This window comes from Phyllostomus hastatus, unplaced genomic scaffold, assembly GCF_019186645.2.
Source record: "Phyllostomus hastatus isolate PE091 unplaced genomic scaffold, TTU_PhHast_1.1 phas_scaffold_585, whole genome shotgun sequence".
In the NCBI taxonomy this organism is placed as follows: domain Eukaryota; kingdom Metazoa; phylum Chordata; class Mammalia; order Chiroptera; family Phyllostomidae; genus Phyllostomus; species Phyllostomus hastatus.
In genome coordinates, this window is record NW_025334037.1 from 8,138,889 (window position 1) to 8,153,245 (window position 14,357).

Here is a 14,357-nt window from a genome sequence, read left to right on the forward strand (position 1 = left end):
GCCTTCCCATTTTGAGCAAGAGCTCAAATTCTACTACTGGGTGCACCAGGCCAGGGGGGCACCTTGGTCCCAGGAACGTGGACTCTGGACTGGCAAAATGACCTTTGTCCCCACCCCAACATGACAGGCTTCACAGCAGTATGACAGCTTCTCCTAACATTAGGATATGAGAGGAGCTATTCATCATCCCTACTCAGACTATTTATTTATTAATTACTTATTATCCTGTCCCATTCCACAGGGAATTTGTGGTAGCTCATAGGAAGCACATCAAACAAAAATGACAAAACTATTAAGAAATAGCTCAGGCTGGTGTAGCTCAGTAGATTGAGCAAAGGCCTGTGAACCAAAGGATCGCCAGTTCAATTCCCAGTCAGGGCACGTGCCTGGGTTGCAGGCCAGGTCTCCAGTGAAGGGAGTGCAAGAGGCAACCACACATTGATGTTTCTCTCCCTCTCTTTCTCCTTCCCTGCCCCTCTCTCTAAAAATAAATAAACAAAATCTTTTTTAAAAAGAAAAGAAATAAAATACCACCAGAGAAAATTCAAAAGAAAAAGAAAGAGTAGGGGCTCAAGATTGAGAAGAGTGGGGACCAAAGGCAGGTAAAGAGGCTGAAGTACAAGCCACAAAAGGTATAAAAAATTCACTACAATTGCATCTAAAATTCTAAAGTGCTGCAGTTGGATCTAGACTCATATTGTGAGTTCCCTAGTGGCCACGGTGAAAAGAACAGGCAGTTGCGGGATTCTGCTTTGCTAGAGAAGGAAGCGTACCTGTTACTTAGGGAGGCAGAGCTTCAACAGGCACTTGAAGCTAAAAGACATCCCTCAGCTGGGGCTGCCGTAGCAGGTTAACCCTGGGCCCTGACTTCAGCGTTGAACAGGATTTACTGAAGTCTCCCCAAAGCGGCCCCTGGGCAGAGCTTCACTGTGGGTGAAGACGGGGCTGGTATGGGGACCAGGGGAAGCCACGCAGGTGGTGGCGGTGGGTGGGGCACATACTGGCTGAGTTCCCCATTTGTGCCCCCTCCTGGTTCTTTCTGTGTACAGACGCCTTTGAGATCCGGAGGCTGTCCTCCACGTTCCTGCGGGTGAGGACCAACGTGGGCGTGCAGGTGCTCTATGACCGTGAGGGCCTGCGGCTCTACCTGCAGGTGGACCAGCGATGGGTGGAGGACACGGTGGGCCTCTGTGGCACCTTCAACGGCAACACGCAGGACGACTTTTTGTACGCACCCCTGCCCTGGGACAGGAAGGAGGGGGGAAGGGGGCCCCTCGGGGTCGAGTGTCCTTGTCTTCCAAACTCCCATGGCCTCTCATTGTGCCTGACGAAGGATCATTTATTTCTCTCCGTTTAAATTTAAGTATGTTTCTTCATGGCAGTGGTTCAGTCTTCCCTGTGCAGAAGACTCCCCTGCAGGGCTTGCTAAAATGCTGATCCCGCTCCTTTCTGGGTCCCGCTCCTTAAGAATCTGCTTCAGGTTGAGGCCCAAGAATCTCATTTTTAACAAGCACCCCTGTGATTCTAGTATATGAGGCCTATGGACCATACTTTGAGGAATACTGTTTTATAGGGAAGTCTTGCAGTTAGTAGACCTGACGTGGGGTTCGAGTTGGCTGGTGGTGGTTTGCTTTAATCGGCTGTGAACGCCTTTAGGTGAGCGTAAGCCCCCAGCAAGCCAATGATGCCAAAACTCCTGCTTCCTGCCCCACCAGGCCAGCGTAACCCTTTAACTTTCCTGCCTGGAGCTTGAGGGGTGTGCCCTGTGAATCCTGCAACACTCGGGGGGTGGGGTCCTTCCCGTGGACGGACTGAGGCTTACGAGAAAGACCCTGGGGCATGGACACAGTTAGGAAGTTCGGAGGGGACAGAAGTCAGGGCTTCCAAAAACAAGAACAAAAGGTTCGGTCTTGAAGGCTGAGTGAGGTTCTGGCCAGTCTTTCACGTTACACACGTTAGGCAGTGGAGAAGGAAACATGAGAGTCTTTCTTGAGCCAGAAGTAATAACTCAGATTTGCTTGGAAAACCCAGTGCAAGAAAACAGCTGAAAACTTTTCAAAGTACGTACACTTAAAAATGTGGCATTCCTCTTTGTCTTGCCCGGTGGGGCTGATGTCAGGGCGGGTGTCCAGAATGCGGGGGCAGACCTTGGTTTGCTGCGTGGGCTGCTTGCCACCCTCCTGAACCTCAACTCCGGTGGGAATACTGCTCTGTGAAGGCCGAGTACAGTCCCTGCCTCAGCCGGAATGTGGGCGAAGCCTGCCCCCTCTGGACGGCGAGAGCTCTCTGCATTCTCCTGTCCACACCCAGTTTGCTGACTCCCGGAGACTGGCGATGCTTGGAAAACATACTTTCCCCCTTCCTCTCTTTATTGCCCCTCGTGTGACTCTCCCCCACCCAGAGAGAAAGGGAGGGCAAAGGAGTTTTCAGGAACTGCCCATGGGGAAGAGGTCTTCACCCAGTGAAGTTTGGGTCATAGTCTTCCTGTTTCTCTCTCTCTGGCATGAGGAGCCGAGTGCAGGTGGGGGTGTGTGGCCCCAAGCCCATTCTGAGTCCCCTGGGAACCTGTTAAATGTGATACATGTGTGCATGCATACACAGCCATAATTGTCATTGCACAGAACCCGTTGGCTGCTTGCATGTCTGGCACGTAGCTGTGCTCTGTGTGTGCATGTGTGTTTAAAGTGTGTGCAAGTGGTATACATGAGCCTGTGGTGTTCAGTTTGGGTGGGTATATTTGTGCCTTTGAGTATGCCCCTGAGTGTGTGCTCATGCTTGGTGTGTGTGTGTGTACATGATCAGATGGGTGCTTACCTGAGCATACGCTGGATGTCCACATGTACAAGCGTGTGAGTGTGGCTATGTCACGGCTGCAGGTCCCCCGTGGGTGTGCCTGAGAGCACGCCACAACTCTTTGGCAATTCTTGGAAAACACTGTCCGCCTGCTCCCCGCTGCTCCCCGGCTCCCCACTGGACCCCTGTGATGTGCACCTGCAAGCCGGTGAGGTGGGGGAGGGTGGGGAGGGAGCGGGGTGGGCGGGACTGGTTTGAGAACGGGGAGGTAGGAACTCTGGGCACGAGGATGCTGGTCACACCGAGTGCTGGAAACCGGGGTTCCCTTCTGCTGAGGGTGTGGCAGACAGGAAACCTCACGTTCTACCACTGTCAGGTACACACACACACTTGTACTGGGTCCCCAATCTCAGGGCAGAAGCCTGAGTCCTCACAGCGGCCCCACCCAGCCCTGCAGCCTCTGCCCATCCCCCTTATATCTCACCTGCCTTCCCCGCCCCCCCCCCACTCCCACCCACCCTCCACTCTGCTCCAGCCCCACTGGCTTCCCTGCTCTTCTCCCCACTCCACCAGCCACCAGCGCTGCTCTCCTCTCCGGGCCTTTGCCCTTGCTGTTCCCTCCACCTGGGGTGCTCGTCCCTCGGGGAACACATTTCTCTCCTCTGTCAAGTTTTTGCTCAGACACCATGTCCCCACCGAGGCCCTCCTGACCACCTGATTTAAAACCACAGCTGCGCCTCCTGCCCCACCTTGCAGCCTCTGTCCTCCTTCCTGGCTTTCTGTCTCTTTAGTGTCTTCTTCACCTTCTGCTTTCCCACATAAATTGTCTGGTGATGGTCTTCTCCGACCAGAACGTGCACTCCACAGGGGCAGAGATTTTGTCTGTTTTGTTCACTCCTCTGTTTCCTCGCATACGGATTCGTGCCTGGTGGAATGTATTGTATGAGCACGTGTGCTTTACACACACACTCCTCTACAGATATTTACACCGTGCACACAGCCAACCACATATTCGCACCCAAACTCACAGAACCATGTGCACACACTCCCAGTCACGTATGCACACGGGTGCATGCACGCACACCCAGTCCCCAGAGCTGTGGGGAGGGATGGAGGGGCTGGGCCTAGGGCACCAGGCAAACCAGGTCGCTGGCCCCTCGCCCCTGTGCTTCCCATCTCCAGCCTCCTACGCGGTGCAGGCCTGCAGCGTGCTCACGGAGGAGCTATTCGCCCCCTGCTCCCTGTACCTGAGCCCCGTGCCCTACTTTGAGCAGTGCCGTCGGGATGCTTGCCGCTGTGGGCAGCCCTGCCTGTGCGCCACGCTGGCCCACTACGCCCACCTGTGCCGGCGCCACGGGCTCCCCATCGACTTCCGAGCCCACCTGCCAGCATGTGGTGAGTGCTCCACCCTTGTGCACCCATGTGAGGGGGGCTGGAGGAACCTGAGCTCCAGACTGAGTGCCCACCTGTCCCCCAAACTCTCCACTGGGATGTCCCACAGTCTTCTCCAGCCTCAGAGTCCCATCTCCCAAATGGCTTCTCCTGTGTGCTCCATCTCTGCCAAGGGCCCCCACCCCCTCGGTCACCCAGCCTGACGCCTGGGACATGTGACACATGACTCCTGTCCTGCCCTCACCTCCTGCCTATCTCCAAGTCCTCTTGGTCCTGTCAACCCCAAATTCACCCGCCTCTCACCACCCACTGCCACCACTGTGGTCAGAGCTAGGTGAGCCTTCTCAGGACCACTGTCTCCATGGCCCTTGGGTACATGGGTGGCTCAATGGGTGTGAGCTGGCCCCTACCCACCCACTGCACCCCCACCCTGGCCTCATGCGTCCCCATGTCTGAGTTGTCTCTGTGCCCTCGGTCCCAGCACAGGGCCCCACTCTCAGTAAGCTTTAGGAAGAGGTTTGTTGAGTTAATGAAAAAGTAATGGTACTAGGAGTCAGGAAGCCTGAGTTCTATCCTAGCCCTGTAGGAAATTGCTGTGTGTCTTTGGCAAGGTCCCGCCCCTCTCTGAGCCAAAGTTTCCCCAGAGGTAATTGGATAGGTTCAGTGGTTCTTAGCACTGAAGACTCACCATGGGAACTTTTTTAAAATGCACGTGTTTGGGCTGCACTCAGTATCAATGAAAACAATGGTATCTGCCAGAGGGGGCTGGGCCCCTGCATTCGAAAAAACTCCCCAGGTGGCTTTGAGGTGCAGCCTCAAAGTGAGCCTGACAGTCTCAGGGGGTCTGCCTGCTCCGACAGGATGTGGAAGACACGAGTCAGTGGGAGATGCGGTGGCCAGATAAAAAGAGCCCCGTCTGGACAAAGGGCATTCTTGGACCAGAGGCTGCTGTAGGAGGCATGTCTGGTCTTCACCGCCCAAGTGTGTTACAAGGTGGAAATGAGAGGGCCAGTGTGTGTATGTTTACGTGCCTGTGCACGTGTGCGTGTGTGTGTGTGTGTGTGTGATGGGGTGGGTATATGGCTGTGAGAGGGCAGTGATTTCCACCCTCCCCCAGTCCCATTACCTAAGAGGAATGCCGTGCGAAGGAAAAGCAGCACCCCCAGCAGGCTCCAGGCTGAACCTGGAGGTGGGGCCCAGCCCTGCCGATCTGCCTGTCTGACATGGGGGGAGGCAGTGAGGTTCTGGAGTCACACTGGGTCTATGTCCCAGCTCTGGCCTTGACCTGCGGTGTGACATTGGGTGTATGTCTAATCTTCTCTGGTTCTCAGTTCCTCGTCAGGTTGCTGAGCCCACCCTACACAGTTGTGGGGACGAGGGAGACAACGCATGGTTCCATTTTCTCCTACAGCACTGTCCTGCGAGGCCACCAAGGAGTACAGCGCCTGTGTGGCCCCGTGTGGACAGACCTGCCAGGACCTAGCCGGCCCCGAGGACTGTGGTGGCAACCTCAGCAAGGACGAGTGTGTGGAGGGCTGCGCCTGTCCACCACACACCTATCTGGACACCCAGGTTGACCTCTGTGTCCCCAGGTGAGTAGACCGGCTTGGCCTCTGGCAGCCAGCGAGGAGGCCCGGGGTCTCCATGGCATCTGAGACTGGGAAGCCTGACTGGGCCTCTCCTGTCCCTGCTTCATCTGACAGCCACAGGGCAGACCCTGGGGCATAAGGTGGGCGGGTGGGGACTCTTTCACCTGGACCCCCCTCCAGGCCTCTCTCCTTGGCTCGGGCTCTCAGGCCACTCCGGCCCGGCTTCACCACGAGGCAGAGCAATCCGCAGAGCCTAGAGGGTCTCTGCCCCGCCTCCCCTCTCTTTCCACCAATATTTCTTGATTGCCTCGTGTGTTCCAGACATTTCTGGGCCCCGGGAATTCGGCAGCGAACAAAACAGGGGGCTGTCCCCGTGGAGCTCGCATTCTGGGTGGTGAGGCAGATGACAGACACGTGAACAGACATGTCATGGGCCCGGTGGTAGTAAGAGCTGGGAAGCCAAACAAAGCAGAGCGAGACTAGGCATCCTCGGGTGGGGAGCGGTCACTGTATGTCACCCAAAGCGAGCATGGAAGGAGGGCCTTTCTGATGAGGTGACGTTTGAGCAGAGACCTGAGGGAAGTGAGGGAAGAGTGCTCCGAACAGAGGAGAGAGGAGAGAGGGGACAGCCCTGAGGCTGGCTGTGGCCATGGTCGCAGTGTGGAGGGAAGGCAGGGTGGGAGGTGGCAACATCCCGGGTCCGATGCCAGGGCTGGTGGGCAAGGCCCTTGATGGTCTCCAGACCTGTTTCATCTGTAAAATTGTATCACATTCGACTGAGTGATGGGGGCTGGAGAGAGAGACTTTCCTGGGGGTGTATCAGCATCACTCAGAGGCCTTCTGAAGCTACAGATTCCTCCCTGGAGATGCAGATGGGCGCCCTTGCCTCCACCCATTGATGTTGAGATTTGCCAACAAGGGGAGCCTCTGCAGGTTATATGGCAGAGGTGGGGTTTGCTGGAGAAGGTGGTTGGGAAGCCCCACCTTTGGGGTTGGATGAACTCAGACTTCCCTTCTAGCCCCCAACTGCTCTGCTCCAAGGCCTGCCCTTGGCCATAGCCCACAGGTGCTGTGGGAGATGTGTGAGGAGGAGGCAGTCTTTGACCTCAGATGACCCACAAAGAGGGACTGAAAGACAGCATAGGGGTCCCTGCCTTACAGGACCCCCGCGAGGAGCAGATGACATGACGTGTCTGGAGGGTCTGGCCTGGTGCTCAAATGTGTAACAACCCGCACGGCACAGGCGCTGAGCGGTCAGGGCAGATGCTGAGTGGGCCTGACCAATGCGGGGCGCAGGCCCTGTCCTCGGCACAGCGTGGGCTCAGGAAGCGTGACCTTGTTTCTACACCCAAGTGGGACTGGCTGCGGGAGTGCGCGGAGACCAGCGAGGCTGATCGTGTCCAAGCTCAGTGGACAGCCCTCGAATCTGGGACCCAGCCCTGACCTCTGTCACCAGTGCCAGGCTGGCTTCTTCACTCCCAGAGACCTGTCACATGTTACAGTCGATGTTGCTACTTCTCTTCGCGTCCTTATGCCGCTGGCTGGCTGAGGAGTGGGTGCCTGTCCTTGGCTGTCTCTGCCTCAGCCCCTGAGCCGGCTCACTTGTCTCTATTTCTGGGTTTCCTAGGAACCAGTGTTCCTGCCACTTCCAAGGAGTGGACTATCCGCCCGGAGACAGCGACATTCCTTCTCTGGGCCACTGGTGAGCTCCCTAGGGGGCCCTGTTGCTGTCCTCTCTTTCAACGGGAATTGCTTACTGAAGAAAGTGCATCTGAGCAGAACTTTCCATGAAGAGACACCCACCCTGCACCGGGAGCCAGGGACAGGGAATGGGGGTGCCCATCTGAGCTCTGCAGACCTGCACACAGTGACATGGGGTCTCTGGGTCCTGTAGTGACTGGGGGTGCCGTTTCTGGGCTCTGCAGTGACTGGATCAGTTGACCCCAGTGCCTCTCTGTCTCTCTGCAGCCACTGCAAAGAGGGAGTCATGAGCTGTGACAGCAGAGCCCCAGGTAAGGGTGCCTAGAGGGAAGCACCTCTTCCGGCTCTGTCCGTGGTGGTGGGGCTATGAAGAGGGGAGTCAGGACAGACAGGGATGGGGAGAGGCCACCCCTGATCTTGCCCTACACTGAGCCTTCTCTCCAGAAAGACTCCAGCTTGGGGGGTGGCGTCCAGAAATCCTGTCCCAGCCTCAGCCCCACCCTACTGGCTGTCCTTCCTGCTTCGCTGGGAGATGCTGAGGCTCTGTCTCTCTCAGGGCAGCCAGCAGGGTGACTGGACAGTCCCTTGGCCTCCCCTGGCTCTGGATTTCCTCTGTCTGAGCCATCACATGTCTACTGAGGTCGACTCTCCGCCCCATCGAGTGCCTGACGTGGGGGTCCCAGAGATGGGGAGGGTAGCCTGGGCCTTTGACATGTCCCCAGACAATGAGATGGGGGTGAGGGGGCACCGTGGTGGGCCAGCCTGAGGGGCTAGGAGGTGGGAGAACAGAAGGCTGGAGTCCTCAGGGAGGGCCTCTTGGGGAAGAGGAGGCCACTCAGGATGGAGATCAGCACAGAGGGCATCAGGGAATAATCACATATCAAGTGGCAAAGAGCAGAGCTGTTGAGGTCGGGCTGCCCTGGGTTCAAATCCTGCCCAGCACTCACTAGCTGTGTAGTCCTGCACAGCTCACTTCACCTCCCTGAGCCTTTGTTAGCTGTTTTGTACGTAACCCAGGTCCCTATGTTCTCCCCACGTTTCATGCACATCCCTGGAAGCGTTTTCCTTTTGTAGCTTCTGGCTTTGGATTTCTGCTTCTCTGGGACTTTCACTTTACCTCCTGCGGCTATTCCTTTCTCTCCGCTCCACCCCAGGCTGGGCATGACACTCAGCTCCTTTTACTGATTTCCCTAAAGAAGGTCATTTTCACAGGTAAGAGTGCACTCGGCCAGCTTGACTGAGGCTCAGGGAGAGTAGGTTTGTGTCACAAAAATGTGGGTCATGAAAAACTGACCTCCTGTTTTAGAAGTCCTCTGGCCGCCCTGCCACACTGCATGGCCACCCAAGCTTCAGCTCCCCTCCTCGCCCTCTGGAGCACTTCCTCTCACTTTGATCGTGCCTTTTGCTGGCAGAAATGGCTTCTCTCCATTGTATGGGAAAACGGGGAATAAGAACGCCTCCCAGGGTCGTTGCAGGGTTAAGTGAGAAAATGCACGGGAAGCACCCAGAACGGTAGCTGGTGGGGAGGATGTGTTCAGTGACTGGTCCCGGTGGCTGTGGCGGCTGCCCTGTGGTGCGACACCCCGCACCACCCCCCCTCCCTGTGATGTGCTCCTGGGAACCCGAGGAAGGCCTCAGGAGCAAACCAGGGCATACAAAACCATCAGAGCCCCACCTACCCCTGCATCTCCCAGATGCCGGGCCTCCTGGTCTCCCTGGCCAACGCTGCCGCCCAGAAGCCCACCACAGGCCCAGGTGTTCTAAGCATCCTGCTGTGTCCAAGCTCTTTCCAGACCCCAGCCTCTCCTCTTTCAGCTGCCGCCTGCCCTGCAGGCCAGGTCTTTGTGAACTGCAGTGACCTGCACACCGACCCCGAGCTGAGCAGAGAGAGGACGTGCGAGCAGCAGCTGCTGAACCTGAGCGTGCCGGCCCGTGGCCCCTGCCTCTCGGGCTGCGCCTGTCCCCAAGGGTGTGTATCTGTGTTGCCACGGTTTCCCACTCCGGGACCATGAGATGGAATAAGATCAGGAAAACCTCACACGGCCTTGCAGGCAGACACCAGCCCAGGGCTGGCCGTTCTCCCTGGCAGAACGGCCAGGGAGGAGGCCGGGAGAGAGCAGGAGTGTGGGGAGCCACCCTGAAGTGAATGCTACCCATCCCTGCTTATCACCAACGTGCGACTTTGGATAAGGGAGCGGCCTGGCCTCTCTGAGGCTGTTCTTCATCTGTAAAGTGGGAATCACAGTAATACCTAGCACCTCGACAGGTTGTGAGGGTTAAATGAGACGCCGAAGTTGGAGCACAGAGCCGGGTGTGCGGCAGTGGTCTCAAGGCCGTGAGAGAGGAAACCCTTGTTTCAGCTCTCAGCCTCCCTCCCTGTGAAGGTCTGGCCGGAGCCCTCAGGTGACAGGCTGGTGCCCTTACAATCCTCAAAAAAAAGAGGCCTGCCTGGTGTCCCTCCCGGTGCCATTAAAGCTGTGAGATCCACATGTGCCGTGTTGCGTGGGTGGCCTTGTGGGTGCTCTGTGCACTGAGCTGGCTGCAGGTACCCCGGGCCCAGCTCTGCCAGTTCTCATGCCTGATGCTGGTCTTGCTTCAGGTCTGGGCTGAGAAGACAGTTGGGTGTCTCATCTCATGGCCTGGCATTGCAGGGCTGTGTCCTTCAGCCTGTGCAGAGACCAGTGGTCAGCTGCAAGTCCTGGGCCAGGCCTGGCAGCGGAGGGAAGTGAGGGGGTGAGGGGATTGGGCTCCTAGGGTGGGAGATGGAAGAGTTAGTCAGTTGGAGCCTTGTTAATATTATTACCCAATTCGATCTCATAGTATCTCTGGAAGAAAGGAGGGGAGGATCATTATTCCCATTTTGCAGATGAAGAAACTGAGGCCAGGGGCAGGATGGAGGGAAATGAGCCACGGCTCAAACCCAGCTCTGCTGACTCCAAACCCTGCCCATTGACGAGAGAGCGCTGACTCTGGGAGGCCCAAGGCCTGGTCCCCTACACAGAGGTCATATGTGGGCTGTGAGCCTGCCCCGCCCAGGCAGGGTGTCCACAAATGGCTCCAGGGGATCTCAACAACCTGCACAGCACCCTGGGCCCAGCCACCGGAGGAGCTTGTGCAGAGTGTCTGTTGCTGCCTCATGTGTCACTGTCCCGATGTGCGCAAGCCTGCCTCTGGGGCTGAGGACAGGGAGAGCCAGGGCCTCTGGGGTCAGGAGCTGAGGGTCCTTCACTGCCAAGCTCGGTAACAAAGCCACAGAGGCAAAGAGGACCCAGGAGAGGTGTGCTGGAAAGGCAGAGTCTGCCAGTGACCCACTGTGTGAGCTCTCTGAGCAGGTTCTCGTCTGTCAGATGAGGGCCGAGGGCTGGCTCCCCCAGGGGACTGGGGATGGAGGATTCAGTGGGATGCGCCCACGCCACAAAGGTGCTCTCTTGAGCTGTGTGCACTCCTTACGTGTCAACGTGCGCACAAGTCTCTCCCCGAGACTTGGCATTTCTAACAAGCTCCCAGGAGGGGCTGGTGCTGCTGGCCAGGACTGCAGTGTGAGTAGCCAGGCTCTAAAGCATGGTCTGATGTTAGGGGTTGCTTTCACCTGGCTGGCCTGAGAAGCCAGAGCCAGGTCCCCTCCTCAATCCCTAGGCTCCGAAGAGGAGGATAGAATGTGAACATTTCTCATGGTCTGGGTGGCCTTTGACAAGTTCCGTGGCCACTCAGCCATCAGTTTTCTTGTCTGGGAGGCCCTTACAAGCCAAGACTGGCTGTTGGTGGACCCATGTGAGCAGGGCAGGAACCCAGGTCACCCTCGCCTCCTCCAGGCTGTCCACAGCTCAGCCCAGGTCCTGGCGCTGTGTCAAGAACATCCACGATCCGGAAGGTCAATGTTTGTCACTAGCTACCTGACATCACTTGATTTTTCTGAGCCTGGGTTTGCTCCTCTGTGAATTGAGGGGAGTAATAGCCACTGTGCAGGGTTCTTGGGAGATTTCAATGGGACAGTGGCTGCAGGGAGCCTGCACTGCACAGTAGTGCTGCATGAAGACCCGCTCCCCTCCCCCTTTCCATGTTCAGCCCCCATCACCTCTGCAGTGTTTGCCCAGTGGCTCATGTGCTGTGTCAAGTGTCCTGAGAGGACCTTACACACATTCTGCAGGAGTTTGTCAAAGGGAAATTAGTACGATCCCAACTTGTGAAGGAAGAGCATGCAGTTCCTAGCATCAGGGAGTGTCCTCCTGGGAGCTGGGGTGAGGTTCCCAATGACGCCCAAGTACCATCCCAACAACCCCTGTTGGGACCCTCTGGGCCCCCTGGACCCCATGCCTCTCTCCAAAGTGTTTCTAAGAATCTCTGCATGCTGTGTGCTGCCACAAAGGACCCTGGGCCACGGCAAGGGCCCTGGGGCCACTAGGCAATCTAGCACAATGGTTACATGCACAGACTCGAGTCAGCTTGAATCCTGATGTGACCACTTTCTGGGGGAGTTCGTTAACCCCTGAACCTCAGTTTCCCCATTTGTGTAGTGGGACAGAGTAAGAACTGCGTGTGAGCAGACAGAGTCGTCTTCTCTCACGTGGGTCCCATGCATTTGCAAATGTCCCCTGAGTGGGGCTTGGAACAGGAGGGCCCTTTAACAGTTAAGGAAAGGGTGCTCCACAGATTGAGGGCACCTTGAGAACAGAGGCCAAAGCTCCGAGTCTTTGTACACTCCTCTCTGTGGTGAGCGCAGAGCAGGTGCTCAGGGATGCAGGTAGGTCTGCAGAGATCAGGGAGGGAGCAATGGATGGTGGGTGGCAGGAAAGGCCTCTAAGGAAGCTTCGAGAGCCCGCGCCTGGGGCTGAAGGTGGAAGGCAATGAGTCAGCCCACTGCGGCGTCTGACACAATCATGGGGAAAGGAGGGGCAAGAAAACAACATCACTGTGTGTCTACCAGGTGCTAGGCAGTGTGCCCTGGTCTATAAGTTTTCATAATGACCTTGAGAGGGAGGTGTCATTATTTCCATTTTCCACATAAAAACATAGAGGCTTAGAAAGGTTAAGTGGATTAAGCAAATGATTTCCACCCCTTGCTTCCTTCCACAATGGCAATGAGATGTTGGCGATGGAGCGAATCAAGTGTGAATCCCCAGGGGCAAAGAGAACAGCAGTGGGGTGACCGCGGCTCAAGATGGGTCAATAGTTTTTTGAAGAAGGAACGAGGGTGGATGTGTAGAAGCTGACCTTGCAGAGCAGAGGCTGACAGCAGAAGCTGGCGCACCGGCAAGAACAACCTACATCGTGTTGACAGCTATAGGAAGAGGAGGCTCCAGGAGTCTCAGAAGGTGGGGTGGTCGGGGGAGAGAGAGGCGGATGAATGGCAGGTGTTTGTAAAGAACAGTTAAACCACTGGCCACCCCCCGCCCACCCTCTGGGGCCCTGGCACTGCCTAGCGCTGTCCAGCAAGAGAAAGGTGGTAAGAGTTTCTAGAGAAGCCAAATCAGAGGTTTGACCGTGAGGGGGACCAGGAGGGACGAGAGGCAGAATGAAAACTGGGAGATTAAGCAAAAGCCTGCTGGAACCCCAGCCCTTGGCCCCAGGTTGGAGCCATCAAAGCTTTTGCCCTCCAGGTGAGAGAGGAAAGAGAATTCTTCCCTTGCTAATCAGCCGGCGGAGAGGGAAACACACCAAACAGCAAAGAACTAAAGAAACTGACATTTGGGGGGTTCCCCAAGAAAATGGTGGGTCCCCCCTCAAAATGAAGCTTCCAGTCAACTTTTGGTGCCTCAGTGTGGTTTCTTTGTTAATTTTTAAAAAGTGAGGCATAATTTATATGCAATAAATCTCACAGATTCGAAGTACGTATACAGTTTGCTAAGCTTTGACAAATTTACACCCTCTTGTAACCCACAGACCTCTTAAAATACAGAACACAATTCCCACGTGCGCCGTGTCTTTCCCAGGTGGTTTCCCCACCCCCTCCGCCTGTCCATTCTGTCTGCATAGGTGGGCTCCGTCTGTCTCATGGCCACGGACTCGTACAGTGTGATCCCTGCCTCCCTTTCCTTAGTGTGTGTCTTTGAGGTCCATCCACACTGTTGCATTTTCCAGTAGCTTGTTTCTTTTTATTGCTCAGCAGTGCTCCATTGCATAAATACACAGTAATGTATTTATTCTCTCAAATGGTGATAGCTTTCTGGGTTGTTTCCAGTTCGGGGCTGTTTGAAAAAGGCTGCTGTGTCTTTCTCTTGGATGAGCACAGTCAGCATGGAATTGGGCCCGAGGGTAGATTTATATTTAACTGTCCAAGAAACGGCCAGAGTATTTTCCAAAGCATTTGTACAATTTTGCACTCTCACTGCATGAGCGTGCTGGCTGCAGCACACTCTCACCAACATTTGTTGTTATCAGTCTTTTTCATTTTTTTAATTTTAGTGAGAACATAAGCATAGCTCACTATGCTTTTAATTTCTATTTCCCTAATGGCTAATGATGAGTACATTTTCACATGCTTTTTGTGTATCTTCCTTTGTGAAGTGTCCATTCAAATCTTTCGTCCATTTTTCAGTTGGTCGATTTTTAAAATTGAGTTGTAGAAATTCTTTATATATTCTGCATGCAAGCCCTTTGTCCAATATATGCATGGCAAATATTTTCTTCCAGTCTATGGTTCACCTGTTTATTTATTTAATGTGTTTTAATATATCTAAAGACTTCTGATGAGCAGAAGTTTTAAATTTGATGATGCCTAATTTGTCATTTCTTTCTGTATAACAAGTGCTGTCTGTGTCTTAAGAAATCATTGCCAACTCCAAGTTCGCCAAGACAATCCCCTGTGTTTCCCTTGAGGAGTTTCACAATTTTAGCTTCTACATTTGGGTCTATCAACTATCTAAAATTATTATGTTTTGTATA

The 14,357-nt window shown here is 55.2% G+C and overlaps 1 protein-coding gene across 1 annotated transcript in view; it reads left to right on the forward strand.

Annotated features, from left to right (window-relative positions):
- Positions 1 to 14,357, forward strand: part of OTOG (otogelin) — a 71,438-nt gene that overhangs the window by 14,949 nt on the left and 42,132 nt on the right. Inside the window, exons 17-23 of the mRNA XM_045825506.1 lie at positions 1,050 to 1,227; positions 2,877 to 3,001; positions 3,976 to 4,188; positions 5,597 to 5,777; positions 7,402 to 7,476; positions 7,743 to 7,786; positions 9,291 to 9,444. Of these exons, the coding sequence (XP_045681462.1) occupies positions 1,050 to 1,227; positions 2,877 to 3,001; positions 3,976 to 4,188; positions 5,597 to 5,777; positions 7,402 to 7,476; positions 7,743 to 7,786; positions 9,291 to 9,444 (970 nt within the window). The remainder of the gene's footprint in view (positions 1 to 1,049; positions 1,228 to 2,876; positions 3,002 to 3,975; positions 4,189 to 5,596; positions 5,778 to 7,401; positions 7,477 to 7,742; positions 7,787 to 9,290; positions 9,445 to 14,357) is intronic.